The sequence below is a fragment of the Megachile rotundata genome, chromosome 7 (genome assembly GCF_050947335.1).
Source record: "Megachile rotundata isolate GNS110a chromosome 7, iyMegRotu1, whole genome shotgun sequence".
Classification (NCBI taxonomy): Eukaryota; Metazoa; Arthropoda; class Insecta; order Hymenoptera; family Megachilidae; genus Megachile; species Megachile rotundata.
This window is the reverse complement of record NC_134989.1, coordinates 14046546-14064931: the sequence shown is the minus strand read 5'-3', so window position 1 is coordinate 14064931 and position 18386 is coordinate 14046546. Positions and strand designations below refer to the sequence as shown.

At 40.2% G+C, this 18386-nt stretch overlaps 1 protein-coding gene and 1 long non-coding RNA gene across 37 annotated transcripts in view; one reads left to right on the top strand and one right to left on the bottom strand.

Annotated features, from left to right (window-relative positions):
* shot (dystonin-like protein short stop) overlaps nt 1-18386 on the top strand; it is a 105072-nt gene that overhangs the window by 22141 nt on the left and 64545 nt on the right. For 23 of the 35 annotated variants that reach the window (XR_013038698.1, XR_013038697.1, XM_076533396.1 and 20 more), the window contains exons 3-7: nt 6685-6746; nt 13388-13405; nt 14205-14264; nt 16283-16372; nt 16845-17015. Coding sequence is in view for 33 of the 35 variants with exons in the window: in XM_076533396.1 (XP_076389511.1) it covers nt 6685-6746; nt 13388-13405; nt 14205-14264; nt 16283-16372; nt 16845-17015 (401 nt within the window). In the remaining 2 variants the exon portion in view is untranslated. The remainder of the gene's footprint in view (nt 1-6684; nt 6747-13387; nt 13406-14204; nt 14265-16282; nt 16373-16844; nt 17016-18386) is intronic. The other 12 variants (XM_076533404.1, XM_076533399.1, XM_076533401.1 and 9 more) reach the window with 2 other exon arrangements.
* On the bottom strand, nt 835-13805 carry LOC143264770 (uncharacterized). Of its 2 annotated transcripts, none has more exons than XR_013038702.1 (3): nt 12156-13805; nt 8877-9391; nt 835-2649 (listed from the first exon to the last, which is right to left on the bottom strand). It is a non-coding gene; the product is annotated as an uncharacterized LOC143264770 (long non-coding RNA). The 2 variants fall into 2 exon arrangements; XR_013038703.1 differs by having other exon boundaries at nt 9009-9391.

The window sequence follows — 18386 nt, the reverse complement described above, 5'->3', positions numbered from 1 at the left end:
TTGATTTTATAAAAAACCATCCTTCAGATGTCCAAATAAAATTAACGTTCTTATAAATTTTTTTAAAGAAAAATTTTATAATAATGCAAATATGCAATGCTACATTGGCACACCTTGGAATTAATATCTTCTAATTTATTATAACAAACAAAATATAATAACATAAACTAAAACATTCCAAAATCGACATAAAATTCCCATAATTGAAATCGGTAATAAATTATATATTTATCCCTATAATATACCGGGTATCTTAAATTTCACGAATGAAGCTATGCAATTACGCATCGCGAAAACTAGAGTCCGTATCGTCGTGACGGTAGTATCGCGAACGGAAGTGTCGTTTTTTTATTTTTTTTTTTAAGGTCGTTTACCTTTTGCCGTTTGACCCGAATGTTTCGCGGAAGTGGCCTCGGAAATAGCCGGGATAAAATGGCTCGAGACTTCGCGGCGGGATTATGATCCAAAGAATATATCTGCTTGATACCAGAGATGTCTGACACGCTTCGAGTTTGAATATTTTTCCCCCTTTTTTTGTTTTTTTTTTTTCCTTTTGGACATATACACCTACAGTAATATATACACAGTATAAATAAAAATTTATATTTAATTCAACATATTTAAAAAAAAAGTGCAATGAAATTTTATTACTCTATTAAAGATTGATTAATTTTTATTTTACTCGTGTATCAAAAAAATAAGACATATTAAAAAAAAGTAGCATATGTAGTATTTATTTTAGGATTTTTTTTAGAAAAATTTAAATGAAAAATTCTAGATTCGAATAAAATCTAATTGCTCAAAAATACAGTGGACATTTTTAGATTCCTACAAGATATATTTAGGTCCGATCTAAAAAGTTCCACGCTTATCAAAGTATAGAAGTTAAACTACAACATTTTGGTGTATATGTCTCCCAAGCACTGACTAACTATTTTTGAAGTGTCTTTGTGTGTCTAATACCTCGTGGATCACAAAAGTCAACACTCTCGTCGCGCAATAAGGCAACATTTCCATTCGAATCGTTTTCGCAAAACGAGTCTTTTGTCCACGCACGTCAGCTCGCTTGCGGAATAATACAAAAATTCCTTGGCCGAAACGCTTATCCGAAAATAATTTATGTCACCAGCACGTAATTTTCCGATTGTCACGCGTCGTGATTTCATCCCGTTCCTATTATCCTCCTTGTGGGGACAGATGTGTCCTCGTTGTCCCAATTTATCTCCTCGGTATGCCACTCTTCGAGGTGTCGTTCTCGATTACCGGCTCTGACGAAGTTCGATTAAGCCGATTACCAGAGAGTGCCTTGTCACGTCGATTAGAATATATGCTTTTATTTTTAACGCTTACGTATAATGGCTGTTTTATTAGTCCGAATTTTCAAGAATTGTGAAACTCGTTACGAAACTGTTCAAACAGATTCCCGTTTCTTATCTTTGGAAGTCTTGTACTATCGAGGGATTTAACAAATTTGTTCACGTCGTACCTTGTGACGTATGTTCGTTTAGTATACTTTATTTTTTAGAATTCTTTATTTTTCTGTTGCAAGATACAGGTCGGTCAGAATTAAATAATCGCAGTTTAATAATTGCAATATTAAAATATAAAGCAAGTCGAAATGTTGTGTCAATATTGTACAATCATTGATTACACAAATTATTGGACTTGAAGTACAAATTGAAGAATATTCAAAATTCGAGTAAAGTTGATCACAGCTCAGTGCGTCACGAGTGTCCCACGAGTGCGTCATCTGTGCGTCACGAGTGTCCCACGAGTGCGTCACCGGTGCGTCACGAATGTCCCACGAGTGCGTCACTAGTGTGTCACCAGTGTCCCACGAGTGGGTCATGAGTGCGTCACCGGTGCGTCACGAGTGGGTCACTAATGCGTCACCAGTGCGTCACGAGTGTCCCACGAGTGCGTCATCTGTGCGTCACGAGTGCGTCACCGGTGCGTCACGAATGTCCCACGAGTGCGTCACTAGTGTGTCACCAGTGTCCCACGAGTGGGTCACCAGTGCGTCACGAGGGTCCCACGAGTGCGTCACTAATGCGTCACCAGTGCGTCACGAATGTCCCACGAGTGCGTCACTAGTGTGTCACCAGTGTCCCACGAGTGGGTCACCAGTGCGTCACGAGGGTCCCACGAGTGCGTCACGAGTGCCCCACACGTGCGTCATCGGTGCGTCACGAGTGTCCCACGAGTACGTCATCGGTGCGTCACCAGTGTGTCACCAGTGCGTCACAAGTCAACTTACCAAAACAGCACAAAATTAATAACAATTGAAGTCGTTTAATCAAAATTGTCTTTGAAGTAAAATAATTTTCAACTTCGAACGAGTACGTGTACCATCAGACACATTTAAAATATTGTCCGCCGTGTGTACCTTTTAAGAGGTATGTGTGAACAAGTGGGAGTGTCTGTTTGATTCTAAACTTAGTTTTTCACGCCTTCAAAGGGAGACTAGGCACGAACGAAGCATACCGTTATTCTTGTCACGGATCACCCCTATAAACTCGCTAAGTTTCATTCAAAACCATGAATAGGGATTTGTGATATTCCTTTGAAAGTGCTGCTATAGTTGCTGGGCCTAATTGCTGCTATAGATGGGTACAGGGACATCAGAGCATTTGGGTCTGGTGCTGGGCTCTGAAAGAAAAGAAATCATGTATATAAATATGTTAATTGTTATTTCTTTATGTTCTTATTATTGCTCTTTTTTTATGAATTTATGCCTTGGGATAGTTAGAATGGAAATTTCTTAGATTTCTAGCTTCCAAGTCTCATGGAATCTTGAGTTTTTATATTCCTAGCTTGTTAAATTCCTGGGGTCACTGAAATAAAAGTTCCATAAAATACATATATACATAAATTCCTAGACTCATGAATATTTGGACTTCCAAATTTCTATATTCTATAATTTCACTGTCCTCAGATTCTGGAACTGACAAATCCCTAGATTTTAATATTCTTATGTACCAAATTCCAAATTCACCAAATTCCAAATTTAGTAAATTCCAAGTTCACCAAATTCTAAATTCACCAAATTCCAAATTCACCAAATTCCAAATTCACCAAGTTCCAAATTCACCAAGTTCCAAATTCACCAAGTTCCAAATTCACCAAGTTCCAAATTCACCAAGTTCCAAATTCACCAAGTTCCAAATTCACGAAATTCCAAATTCCCCAAATTCCAAATTCACAAAATTCCAAATTCACAAAATTCCAAATTCACCAAATTCCAAATTCCCCAAATTTCAAATTCACCAAATTCCAAATTCACAAAATTCCAAATTCACAAAATTCCAAATTCACCAAATTCCCCAAATTCCAAATTCCCCAAATTCCAAATTCCCCAAATTCCAAATTCTCCAAATTTCAAATTCACCGAATTCCAAATTCACCAAATTCCAAATTCCCCAAATTCCAAATTCCCCAAATTCTAAATTCCCTAAACCCTAAAATTTTCCAAACCCCCAAATTCCCCAAACCTCAAAGTTCCCCAAATTCCAAAGTTCCCAAAATCCCAAAATTCCCCAAATCCCAAATTTCCCAAATCCCAAATTTCCCAAATCCCAAAATTCCCTAAACCCTAAATTTTTCCAAACCCCCAAATTCCCCAAATCTCAAAGTTCCCCAAATTCCAAAGTTCCCAAAATCCCAAATTTCCCCAAATCCCAAATTCCCCAAATCCCAAATTCCCCAAATCCCAAATTCCCCAAATCCCAAAATTCCCCGAACCCTATAATTCCCCAAATCCCAAAATTCCCCAATCCCCCAAAATTCCCCAAATTCTCCAAATAACACAAAATGAACTCTACCTCACAAACATAGTTCTAATACCGATTTTAATATTGATTAATCATCTTGAACATGACTCCAAAATATATTCTACTTATACACGTCATAAATCACCTATATCCCACAGCAAGTTTCCACGTGCCCCAAGTTACCTATACAGTTCAATGCGCAGATGTTCCAAAGTATTTCTTGATTCCTAGAGAAGGGGTTAATTCGTAGGCTTAGTTTCGAAGTCGGTCGTCGATAACTGTTTCTTAACGAGGACTAGCTAGATGGAATCAAATAATCGATGGTAATTAATTGCCCGGGAGCACGGACGCCTCCCACTTGATTAACTTCGAGTGTCGTCGAACTTGTTAACTCGTATTACATTGTCCAACTGGCAATTGATGTTCCGATAGCAATTAGTATACCATTTCTAACCAACTTACAGACCTTTTATCTTCACCGTTCACTAGTCTGAATTTTTAATATGCCTCTTTAAATAAAATTTTTATTAGTTCAACCTTGTTTTGTTAAACAAGGATGTAGTCGTTTGGAAAGAGTCATATTTATCAACATATGGAAATTAATTTTAATATATATCATTAGATGTATTCTTTGATTCTGTATGTCATTAGAACATGTACTTTATAAAATTGATCATTTTGGAAATACAATATGTATTCAGTATTCCATAAAAGTCTATAACTATACTTGCCAACAAACAGCTCAATAATCTTTAGAATAATAAACAGATCTTTTATAAATAGATTATAATTGCAGTATTTTAGTACTTTGTCTACAGCACCATTTTCAATAAAAAGTAATAAAAAATGATTGCTAAAGCATACATGTAGAACATCCTATTCTTGAACGTTTAAAATCAGTTGTTTGTCGGATATTGCTAGGAGTAACCGTGTAAAGTTAGCATTTCTTGAATGAAGTTTGTAAGGTTGTTAAGGATTAAGTATACACAGGAAATGGCACTTGCCGTGGCTGGAAATAGAACGAATGCTTTTGCTTTATTATGGATCAGGCGCTTAGGGCAGAGGTTGTGAAACAAAGGCGCAGGTTGGGAATTAGAGACCTTTCTACCAGGTATACGCCAAAGCGGTTCGCCATTATGTTTAAGGTGGCATTGTATGCATACTATTTCCTGTAGCAATTACTTTGTCACTCTTCTCCTATTAGCAGGATTTAAATGCTGTCGTATACGAGGACGTATTGAACCATATACAGAGTGTCGTATTCAAAAATTAATCTTAGTAGTTGTACTATTATCAAGGGAGAACTGAACATTTTTTGTGTGCTTTAAAGAAGTGCGTATATGTGAACTTGACAATGTCTGAATTTTTAAGATCTCAAATTTTCAAATTCTGAATTCCCCAAGTTCAAAATTTCCTAAATTCCAAATTCCCCAAATTCCAAATTCACCACATTCTAAATTCCCCATATTCTAAATTCCCCAAGTTCCAAATTTCCCAAATCCCAAATTCTCCAAATTCCAAATTCCCCAAGTTCCAAATTCCCCAAGTTCCAAATTCCCCAAGTTCCAAATTTCTCAAATTCCAAATTCCTCAAGTTCCAAATTCCCCAAGTTCCAAATTTCCCAAGTTCCAAATTCCCCAAGTTCCAAATTCCCCAAGTTCCAAATTCCCCAAGTTCCAAATTCCCCAAATTTCAAATTCCCCAAGTTCCAAATTCTCCAAATCCCAAATTCCCCAAGTCTCAAATTCTCCGAATCCCAAATTCCCCAAATCCCAAATTCCCAAATTCCCGAATTCCCAAATTCCCCAAATCCCAAATTCCCCAAATTCCCAATTCACCATGTTCCAAATTCCCCAAGTTCCAAATTCTCCAAATCCCAAATTCCCCAAGTTCCAAATTTCCCGAATCCCAAATTCCCCAAATCCCAAATTCCCCGAATCTCAAATTTCCCGAATCCCAAATTCCCCAAATCCCAAATTCCCTAAATCCCAAATTCCCCAAATTCCAAATTCCCCAAATCCCAAATTCCCCAAATCCCAAATTCCCCAAATCCCAAATTCCCCAAATCCCAAATTCCCCAAATCCCAAATTCCCCAAATCCCAAATTCCCCAAATCCCAAATTCCCCAAATCCCAAATTCCCCAAATCCCAAATTCCCCGAATCCCAAATTCCCCAAATCCTAAATTCCCCAAATCCCAAATCCCAAATTCCCTAAATCCCAAATTCCCCATATCCCAAATTCCCTAATTCCCCCTTAAATAAAAATCCCCAAAATCCCTAAATTCCTCCCTAAATGAAAATCCCCGAAATCCCTAAATTCCCCCCTAAATAAAAATCCCCAAAATCCCCAAATTTCCTCTTAAACAAAAATTCCCAAAATTCCAAATTTTCCAAGTACCAATTTTTGCAAAATTTCTAGATTATAGAAATAATTTGTTTCACTACACTAACGTTATACCGGCGCTTTCGAATGGGAACTAACCGGTGATAGAAAAGGGAACCTTTACGTTCACTTAACAGAATATATTTGACAAATTTTTAAGGCACGTATACCTGCACGAATCGACTGTTTTCGTCACCTACCTGTCTACCCACGTACCCATTTACCTACCTACCTACTTTACTATTACCTATCTGTTCAACCACCTACCTGTCCGTCTGCCTGTCCGTCTATCCGGATTGCTTGGACTTGTTTGATGGCTGTGTTTGTCCGTGTAGGTTCGCGGCTGGTGTGCCGAATGATAACGCGAACGAACAAGTCAATTACACCGCGATTTAACGTACGAGTATCGATCAAAGATCAATACGTAATTACGTTGCAGTTAAACGAAATTTACGAGGTTGTATGATTGTTTTGTTTTCCGAACCGATATTAAGTTAGCCTATTAACGTTTGTCTCTTTGTGATTGCAGACGAACGAGACGCGATCCAAAAGAAAACATTTACCAAATGGGTGAACAAGCATCTGAAAAAGGTAAGGTGACCTCCTCGAAACGTTTCGAACGTTTTCAACGTTGTTCGGTCGATGGGCGTATTCCGTTTATCGTGTAGGTTTTGTCAGAGTTGATCGTTATTTTAAGAATTGTCGAATATCAATTTTGAAGTGAGTTTCAGAGGACTCTTGTTACATTGCCATAAATGGGGATGCAGGAAAGGGAATTCTTGCAGTTGGTAATATGTTGTGTTCGTCAAAATTTTCACACATCAAACATGTGCTGATTGGCGATACGATTCGTAATAATTCGGCACGTTGCAATATAACGCGAGGCAATATAACTTATGGTAATTCCATGCGTGACGATACAACGCATAATAATTCAATACGTGACGATGCAACGTGTGGGAATACGGCACGTTGCAATGTAACGCGTGGCGATATAACGCGCAGTAACTCGACGCGTGGCGATATAACGCGCAATAACTCGACGCGTGGTGATATAACGCGCAGGAACTCGACGCGTGACGATATAATACGTAGCAATTCCACAGGTGGCAATATAACGTGCAGTAACTCAATAGGTGGCGATATAACGCATAATAATTCCACGCGTGGCGATATAACGCGCAGTAACTCCACGCGTGGCGATATAACGCGCAGTAACTCCACGTGTGGCAATATAACACGCAGTGACTCCACGCGTGGCGATATAATGCGTAGTAATTCCACGCGTGGCGATATAACGCGCAGTAACTTCACGGGTGGCGATATAATACGCAGTAACTCCACGCGTGGCGATATAACGCGCAGTAACTCCACGCGTGGCAATATAACGCGCAGTAACTCCACGTGTGGCAATATAACGCGCAGTAACTCCACGCGTGGCGATATAATACGTAGTAATTCCACGCGTGGCGATATAACGCGCAGTAACTCCACGCGTGGCGATATAATGCGCAGTAACTCCACGCGTGGCGATATAACGCGCAGTAACTCCACGCGTGGCAATATAACGCGCAGTAACTCCACGCGTGGCAATATAACGCGCAGTAACTCCAAGCGTGGCAATATAACGCGGAGTAACTCCAAGCGTGGCGATATAACGCGCAGTAACTCCACGCGTGGTGATACAACGCGCAGTAATTCGACGCGTGGTAATATAACGCGCAGCAATTCAACGCGTGGCGATATAACGCGAGCTAATTCCACGCGCAGTGATTCAACTGACGGCAATATAATGCGTGACAATTCGACGCGTGGCAATATAACAGGTGGTCTTTCAACGCATAGTCTTACAACATGTAACGCGTCTTCATACCAGCTCAATATACCGCGAATCTCCTATATCCGAGTCGTCTTTAACCTACTTACACCTTCTCCGTATCGATTTCCTTACGACCATAATCTCTTAACTCGCGATTAAAAACCGTTCCTCGAATTTATACGATGGGTGTTCCTCCTAGAAGGCTAGTCCCCAGGCCCTTCCTTCAAAGTATCGAACCGATCCTAATTTTAGAGCGACCTTAGTAAGTACACAATAGTAGGAGGCCACGGGCTGGTGGAGTCGAAGGCGAGAGAGTATCGAAACACCTGATATGTAGGAACATACGAGGAGAGCCAGCGAGGCGCAACGCCGTGACAACCAGCTGTTTCGTAACCACATACGTAAACGATATAGGGGACGTTTCTGCTCCTGTCTGTCCATGTAGGTTGCATGCGTGGGTCGAGCATAATCCCTTCCAGGAGGGGTATTTCACGCGATGGCTATACATGGTAACGTACGCAAGAAATCGAGTAGGTGAAATCGAGAAAATCGGTTGCTATAATTGTGTTTCGATACGTGTCCCTTCTTTCTTTTAACTAGGTATACAAGGGTCTATCAGAGAAAATAATGGTCCGTGTTAATAAACCAGTGATTTGAATCGGTATTTAAATTTCACCGAGTAAAAAGCTATTGTATCTTTTATAGTGACTTTTGCATCGAGCAAACTTTACCCACAGTCACGTTCTTATCACCCTCAATTTCCATCAACTAATTACAACCTCCTTCATCTTCCAATTTCCCCTTCACAATGTATCCACGAAGTTCTAAAGTAGTGTACAAAGATCTCGGGATCGATTAGAGCTCCGTGAATCGCGTTGTTAACGACGCGTAGTTACGTGTACCAAGAAAATTGTATCGTCCATAATTATCAGTTGCAACGTCGATCAAAACACCTGGCTGGTCGAAGTTTCCTGCTCCTAGGAAGGGGAAGCTGTTTTCTTGCAGCGTAATTTGATTAATGAGATTCGAAGTACCGTCGTCGACGACTCGTTCCGAACAAACACCGCCACTGTTCTGCGTCTCGCGCATTCTCGAGCGAACACGTGACGCCCGATGAAAAAACGACGTTCGCCTCCGACGAGATGCCAGCGTCTATTCCGACGTCGATTGCTCGTCAGCGAGATGCCAGCGGCGATTCTGACGGCGATGACGAAACCGGCGGCGTGCGTGTTAATGGCCCCGACGAGCACGTTTGACCACAACCGCGTCGTCGACGACCAACGACGCCGACGCCCGACGACGATGCGGCACGCGACCGCGAACAATTCTTGCAACTCGAGACACGTTAGCCTTGATCTCGCCGGTGACTCTCGTTTCTTCTTGATCCGAGGCTCGCGAAACGACGATGACGCTCCTTCTGTTGTGTTCGAAAAGGAAAAAGAATAACCAAAAGAGTACACGATCGAGGGAGAGAGACGGAGGCACACGTTCAATGATAAATCGAGACGAGATAAATTCTTCGCATTGCTTTCTCGTTACGTTGTGGCCGTATGCAAAGTCAGCGGTCCAAGGAGAAAGGAGAAGAGAGGATGCAAGGTTGAAGGTGTTCGTAAGCGGCCAGTATAACTCGGCTAGCACTTCAAGGGTTATCGAGACTCTTTTCTTCTTATGTTAGTTAGCTCCTCGACCTCAGCTTCCATTTCGGCGCCTGCCAAAAATTATACACAACGTTGATTAACGTTAATGAAATTGCAATTAAACGAGTTATTTTCAAGTATAGCGTCTTCAAATGCAGCGAATGAGTTTGACTCTCGTTATATTGCCACTATTTGTTATGGTAGTTCCACTTTTGTTTAGCAATGATTCAAAGAATTGTAAAGCAACGAATTACGTAAACTTTGAAACAAATATAGCCTGTTGAGATGCAGTGCATTATAAGCTGTATAGATTGACTCTCGTTATATTGCCACTCTTTGTTACGTTAGTTAACTCCTTTTGTTAAACCAATTTGTTTAGCAATGATTCAAAGAATTGTAAAGCAACGAATTACATAAACTTTGAAACAAATATAGCCTGTTGAGATGCAGTGCATCATAAGCTTCATAGATTGACTCTCATTATATTGCCACTCTTTGTTACGTTAATTAACTCCTTTTGTTAAACCAATTTGTTTAGCAATCATTCAAAGAATTGTAAAGCAACGAATTACATAAACTTTGAAACAAATATAGCCTGTTGAGATGCAGTGCATTATAAGCTGTATAGATTGACTCTCCTTATATTGCCGCTCTTTGTTACGTTAGTTAACTCCTTTTGTTAAACCAATCTGCTTAGCAGTGATTCAAAGATTTCTAAAGCAACGAATTACATAAATTTTGAAACAAATATAGCCTGTTAAAATGCAGTGCCCCATAAGCTTCATAGATTGATTCTCGTTATATTGCCACTCTTTGTTACGTTAATTAACTCCTTTGGTTAAACCAATCTGTTTAGCAATAATTCAAAGATTTCTAAAGCAACGAATTACATAAATTTTGAAACAAATATAGCCTGTTGCAGTGCATTATAAGTTTCATAGATTGAATCTCGTTATATTGCCACACTTTGAAAATGCTGCGACAGAAATGGTAGCTGATTAACATTAACGAATTTGTTTTGCAAATTTTAAAAGATTCGTGAAGTAACGAATTACGTAAATCTTGAGATAATTATATTGACGTTTATTGAACAGTGATAAATTTCAAGATTTATAGATTCATCGTTATATTTTTATGTTAGCTCCTCGACCTCAGCATCTATTTATAACACCGTCGAAAGTTTATAAAAAAGAGATAGCAATGAAGAAATTGATGTCTTGCAATGTTTAAAAATAATCACATCAGTATTTGTTAAAATGAGATTATTTGCAAGGTGCACATACGAAGTCTCGTTATATTGCCACATTTTTCCGCGTGCGTTAGTGACGCACTCTCAGGAGATTTACGATATATTAAAAGGTCGATATTCTATTGTGACCGATGAATGCGATAGTTCACCTGCTGAGCACGTTGTATTGCTCCATGTTGTATATCTGCGTGTTCTATCGCAACGAGTTAGGCTTGTTACGTGTTGTGTATTAGAGCTGCTGTTATCGATAATGTCATCGACAAACGTCGATAATATCGAAATGCCGATAATTCAATATATCGGTAATATTGTTAAAGATTTAATTAAGACGAGTAAAGTGACTGACATAGAATGCACGTAATTTTATCCTTCAGATCTAATTACTTTTCCTAGGAATTAGATTCAACTACCGTTGTAGCTCAATCGAGAATAAATGGATATGAATGATGAAATTCAACCTAACTAGCATTAATCTAATATAGATCTATCGTACACCTAATAGAGTGTAACCGTAATTTAATATAATACTAATTTAATAAACTTGGATCTAACCTCTAATCTTGTGAACAAAACGTAACTTTGACTTAACCTAACTTAGCCCTAATTTAACCTAACCACAATACAGTTTCATCTACTAACAGTCCAAAATTTAAATAAAACTGAGTTTAAACAATATTAAACAATCGATAATTGATAGCAGCAGTTCTACATATTAAAATAATTATTTCAACCACTATTACTAGAAGAAGAAGATAAGTGAATTCTCCACACTATTCGTCCAAAAACTCATTCACTGCAACTACAGCTTCAAGCAGACACAAGATACAAATCAAATTTTGGCATAGTATAGTGACTAATGAGTATCTGCGCCGGTATCGAACAATCAGTTATCACAGCCGCTAGTTGGCGGTCAGTTATCTGTCCTGCCGACAGCGAGCAGTCAGTTATCTGTGTAGCCGATACCGAGCAGTCATCCACACAGACGGCAACGAGTGACCAGTTATCTGTGCAGCCGTTAGCGAGCGATCAGTTTATGCCGCCACTAGTTGGCGATCAGTTATCTGTCCTGCTGACAGCGAACAGTCAGTTATCTGTGCAGCCGATAGCGAGCAGTCAGTCATTCACACAGACGGCAACGAGTGTCCAGTTATCTGTGCAGCCGTTAGCAAGCGATCAGTTTATGCCGCCACTAGTTGGCGATCAGTTATCTGTACAGCCGATAGCGAGCGGTCAGTTATCCGTACCGTTTAGTCTACTTTCTCCGAAACCACCCTCGTGGCGAAGTTTGCACTCACACAAATGTAGGTGAAGAGAGTTGTCGAGGTAGACGGTGACGAGGAGAGCCAGTTCGACCGACTTCGTCTCGGTAATGGATTCCAGGGTAATACGGCGAACGGTACTGCGTGTTTGCGCGTCGCTCGGTACTGGTTCTGTTGGCTACCTACCTGCTCGATTCCGAGCGCCCACCTTTCCTCTCGTAACTCTGACCTTATTCGGAAACGTTCTCCTGTGGACGACGTTCCCGATTTACCACCTCTTGCCTCGATAAGTAGGTGGATAAGTAGGCAGTCAGGTACGCAGGTAGGCAATCGAGAAGTCAGTCAGTTAGAAGCCGCTACGGAGATGTTGCATAGAACCTCCAGAGAGGGAGAATGAGAAAAAATGAACGCGGCAATAGCTCAAGTGTGAGTGCATGCTTCATGACGCATCGTAGACAATTGCGTAACCATTTGGTGCCAGGAAATGGTCCGCTGAAGTAACATCCAGATGCTCATGAATTCCGAGGCGTTGAATAAAGGCATTCCGCGATTCTTCGCCGTGCTCTTAGCATGGAAGATTCTGCTCGGCTTCGGGACCTGAAATAGCAGGTGGATCGAGGTCGCAACGACGTTGATAATTAATATTAGTATTTAATGATGATGCTGAGGTTAGGTTAATATAATTCGAATTTTAGTTCAGCACTTTTTTTAAGGTAGATAGTCCAGCCAACAAGAATTTGAAAATCCCGAAATATCCTCATCTTTACTGTTCAAATAACCTTTCAAAATTCTAACTCAAATCCTTAACACTTACTCCAGCAATGTACCCAGTCCACATAGTACCCACATCCACTTGCTCCCAATCAGATTTCCAACAAAATCACGATCGAACTTAAATCGTTACAATAAAACATCGCCCATTGATAGCTAATCACGTTCCCCAATAAAATCGATCGCCCATCGACCGTACGCGTTTTTCTCGTTTACGCAATTTCGATCCCTGATCGGTCGTTGTCCCGAGCGTAGCTGCAAAAACACCGTGATTCGATCTTCCTTCTCGTATGTATACGTGCATCGTTTTACTTTCGTTTTACTCTCGCCCGAGAATAGTTGAAAGCGTCGTTACACTCGGCGTGACAGACAGACGTATATGTACGTTTCGCTCGCGACAACGCATCGATTGTTCCACCCAGATATCTGCGAATTACATAAGATCTATTGTAAGATATTGCTAATCACGATTCTTTCGATCCTTACGCTTACCGCAGCACTGGAAGTACGTCAAGGTACGAATCTTTTCCCTCTAACCGATTTCTCCTCGCGTATTATACACCGAAACGAGTGATTCGACGCGCGTTAGTTTCGACGATAATCTCTAATTGCATGTCGATAGTTTAGGACGTAAATCTAGAACCGTAGAATTCTGGACTTTGTTCTTTAAACTGTGTCTGGAAATATTCCTGAGGTTTGTAAGTTAGATGTTCAGTGTTAGACCCTTCCTTTGTTCTAGATTTCACCTTCTAAGAATTGACATGCAGTTCAGGATTATCCCGCTTAAAACCTAGCAAACTGTTCGCTAACGGGATCATTATTCCCGTGCTTTTGTGTTCGCATGCCAATAGAGGATCACTCGTTCTGTATGACCGACGGTAGCGAAACGTATTCGAAAATATATGTGCATGAACATTTTTGCAAGAAGCAAAATTTTGTTAAAGATCTGTACGATAAATTTACATCTATCTACTACGAGTTTGCAGAACATATCTAAAAAATTGCAGAATATACTCCAATATTTGAGTTTCTATTTCGAAAGAGAAAGCGGTTATCACAACCATCGCTAAAATTCCATGATTGCATAACTCGTTAATTACAGAAATAGAACGTCCATAAAAATTGCACTTGCGAATCTCTGTTCTGAATAAAGTACGTTCATGCACCTGCGTCTTCGAGTCTTTAGAGTCGAATTAGCACCGAGACGTTGCTCGTTGAGACGCGATCGGCAGCTACCGTTCGGTCAGATTTCAGGCTCCGGTAATAAAACAATTACACATCGTGCTCCTGTTTGTCAATCAATGTTTTTTTCAGACTTACACGTGCCTGCACGTGTGCGTCCTTGTGAACAACCAGCCATGCTGTTCCCCTACTGTAAGTCTAACCGCAGTTGTCGTTAACGACCATTGCCAATGTTACAAGGGATTTTCGCATGCTCCAAGAAAACCCGTGACTCGTTTTCTTCGTTTTATATGACCGTTACTGTACACGTACCGTATACACGTTTAACCCGATACTTCCTGCTTCCTTTACCGAGAATTAGGAGCCATGATTGTATGACTTTGTAGCCGACGTGCAAACGCGCGATCATAAAGACGATTCTGTATGACCATAATAGATTACCAGAGGTGGGATCCGAGTATACATTGTTGCTAGAATGGAATTTGGTTGGTTAATGAGGGAGAGGCAAAAGGGTGGATCCAGAATTAGATGAGATGGGTTTGAATTTTGGGGATTTTAGGAATTTGCAAGTTAGGGATTCTTGGATTTAGGGATTCGGGGATTTAGGGATTCGGGGATTTAGAGATTCGGGGATTTAGGGATTTAGGGATTCAGGGATCTAGGAATTCTGGGATCTAGGAATTCTGGGATCTAGGGATTCTTGGATCTAGGAATTCTGGGATCTAGGGATTCGGGGATCGAGGGATTCGGGAATCTAGGGATTCGGTAATCTAGGGATTCTTGGATCTAGGGATTCTTGGATCTAGGGATTCTTGGATCTAGGGATTCGGGGATCTAGGGATTCGGGGATCGAGGGATTCGGGAATCTAGGGATTCGGGGATCTAGGGATTCTTGGATCTAGGAATTCTTGGATCTAGGGATTCTTGGATCTAGGGATTCTTGGATCTAGGAATTCTGGGATCTAGGGATTTGGGGATCGAGGGATTCTTGGATCTAGGAATTCTGGGATCTAGGGATTCGGGGATCGAGGGATTCGGGGATCTAGGGATCCTTGGTTCTAGGGATCCTTGGTTCTAGGGATTCTTGGTTCTAGGGATTCTTGGATCTATGGATTCTTGGATCTAGGGATTCGGGGATCTAGGGATTCGGGGATCTAGGGATTCGGGGATCTAGGGATTCGGGGATCTAGGGATTCGGGGATCTAGGGATTCGGGGATCTAGGGATCCTTGGATCTAAGGATTCTTGGATCTAAGGATTCTTGGATCTACGAACTTTTGAATTTAGGTATTTGCAGATCTCTGGATTTTTGGATCTAGAGACTTGTAGGTGGTGGAAATTTTTAGAGATCTAGGGATTTCCTCATAATGGAGATTTATAGATCTCTGGATTGCGACTATATAGATTAGGGTATCTAGATATTTATGGAACTTTGCATTTAGTCATCTAAGAATTTGTTAAATTAGAGATTAGAGAATCTCAAGATTTGGGGACCAAGTGATTTAGTGATCTGTAAATATATGATCTAGGGATTTAATCTAGAATTGAGCATTCTTCAGTTCAAAGATCTATTTGCATGTCTATAGATTTCAAAATCTGGGAATCTCGATAGGACGTGTTAATGGTATAAATTTCTAAATTTTGAAATTATTAAGATTTTAGAATTGAACATTTAAAAAATCTAATATTTGGAAACGGGTAACTCAGAACAAATTTCAAGAAAAAATAATGTAGAGTAAATTCAGATAATAGTAATTACGATTCTTTATGTGCCCATGCATAAACCTTGAATCTACCTCAAACCACAATAATTGTATTTTCGTAATCATCCAAGACGTGCAATACGGAACTTGATTTCATCCTCGTCTCGATACGAAGATACGGTGTTATCTCATGCGATATTTAAACTTTAAGCAGGAGTTTGAGGGCCACGATCGCTGCGTTTGCACGTGACGCACCGCGTCGGGCAACTTGGCACGTTTATTTTCGCTAGGCACGCGATTATCTGTTCGCTACGTTTAGCCTATTCCACCTCCCCGTCCCGTACTATACCATCCTCGTGTGTTTGCACGTACTTGTAGTATTTATTGGTTGTTTCCCGACGTCCCTTTTTTGGTGTTTCATTTAATCGCTTGACATTACTTTCAGTTGAGAATTTCTGGGAATCGGGGGGTTTTTTATTGGTACTCATAGGGGAAAACGTTGTTACAGGCCAGCAGACATGTAGGAGATTTGTTCGAAGACCTGCGGGACGGGCACAACCTCATTTCTTTGCTGGAGGTCCTCTCGGGCGAGCATCTCGTAAGTATTCACCGCCATACTGTTCCATTATCACTCGTCCGAGATACCAGACAATTGGCACTGTTCGGCTTAATCCACGACAGGGTGAAAATGCTCGTCACGTAATTGCCGGGGTAGAATCAACTTGACCCCAATTACCGGAATTGATGGATAGTACGTTTGTCCATCCGAATGCGTTAAACCTTTCGCTACCTGCGAGTAATAACGTTAAACCTTTCGCTACGCGTATCGCAATTTTCTGGCAATGACACGGATTCTTTCGCAAATAATTAAATAACCGGAGGAATGTTTTAGCGAAAAAAAAATAAGATCGGCATTGACACATATTCTTCTATAAACAATTAAGTAACTACACGAAACACTCTGAGTGATGAAATTGAACAGTACTCGAACTGTACAAGCCATGAATAATTCTAAACACGATCGCAGTCTGCATTTATTAACCTTGACCTTCGTGTGAACGCACTTTTAGCCGCGAGAAAGGGGTCGGATGCGTTTCCACATGCTGCAAAATGTACAGATGGCCCTTGATTTTCTGCGATACAAGAAAATCAAGCTCGTCAATATCCGTGCCGAGGATATCGTCGATGGGAATCCAAAGTTGACGCTTGGTTTGATATGGACCATCATACTGCATTTCCAGGTGAGTACAATCCTTTGTGTCTTTACTTGTTACGATATCGATAAACACTCTTGCGACGTGATCAACAATAAAACGATTGATACGAGCATATTCGAATTTCATTCGAATCCTGCGTTCTTGAAATGTCAGCGTTTCTTGAAAATATGGTGCGTGCAATAGCGTTGCAATAGCGTACGTCAGATCTAATTTAAAGCTAATCTGTACACGATTCATGACGGACAATTATCGCTCTTATCTTAATTAGAGATATGGGTATCCAGTGATAGATATCAATCTATGTAGAAATACAGGGATATGGAGATCTAGGGAGATTGGAGGATTGGGATATAGAGATCTAGGGATATAGGAAGATACACATATTGGGGTCTAGGGATATTTGGATCAAGAAATATTTTTGGATCTAGGATATTGGGATTTAGGGATATTTGGATCTAGGGATATGGGGTTTAGGGGTGTTGGGGTCTAGGGATATTGGGGTTTAGGGATTTTTGGATTTAGGAATATTGGGGTTTAGGGATTTTTGGATCTAGGGATTTTGGGGTTTAGGGATATTTGCATCTAGGGATATTGGGGTTTAGGGATATTTGGATCTACGGATATTTTTGGATCTAGGATATTGGGATTTAGGGATATTTGGATCTAGGGATATGGGGTTTAGGGGTGTTGGGGTCTAGGGATATTGGGGTTTAGGGATTTTTGGATCTAGGAATATTGGGGTTTAGGGATATTTGAATCTAGGAATATTGGGGTTTAGGGATATTTGAATCTAGGAATATTGGGGTTTAGGGATATTTGAATCTAGGGATATTGGGGTTTAGGGATATTTGGATCTACGGATATTTTTGGATCTAGGATATTGGGATTTAGGGATATTTGGATCTAGGGATATTGGGATTTAGGGATATTTGAATCTAGGAATATTGGGGTTTAGGGATGTTGGGCTCTAGGGATATTTGGATCTAATGATATTTTGAGATCTAATGATATTTTGGAATCTGGGGACTTGAGGATATTTGGGGATCTAAGGCTATTTTGGGATCTAGTGATATTTTAGGATGTACTGATATTTCGGGCTATAGGGATATTTCAGAATCTAGTGATATTTTGGGATCTAAGGATATTGGGATCTCGCAGTATATGGATGCATGGAGCTAGAGTTTAACCAAGCGACATTGTCATCCAGTAATTTAATGATTTTATGATGTAGCAAAATGTAAAGAGTTAAAAGTGAAATTAAAAATTCATAGCTATAAGATTAGGTTTAGGTTGAAGTTTTATAATTTAGGTATCTAGGCATCCAGAAATATTGTAACCCAAGAAATTTTCGTCACTTAGGAATTTTTTAAATCAGAAATTTTTTAGACCTTCCTA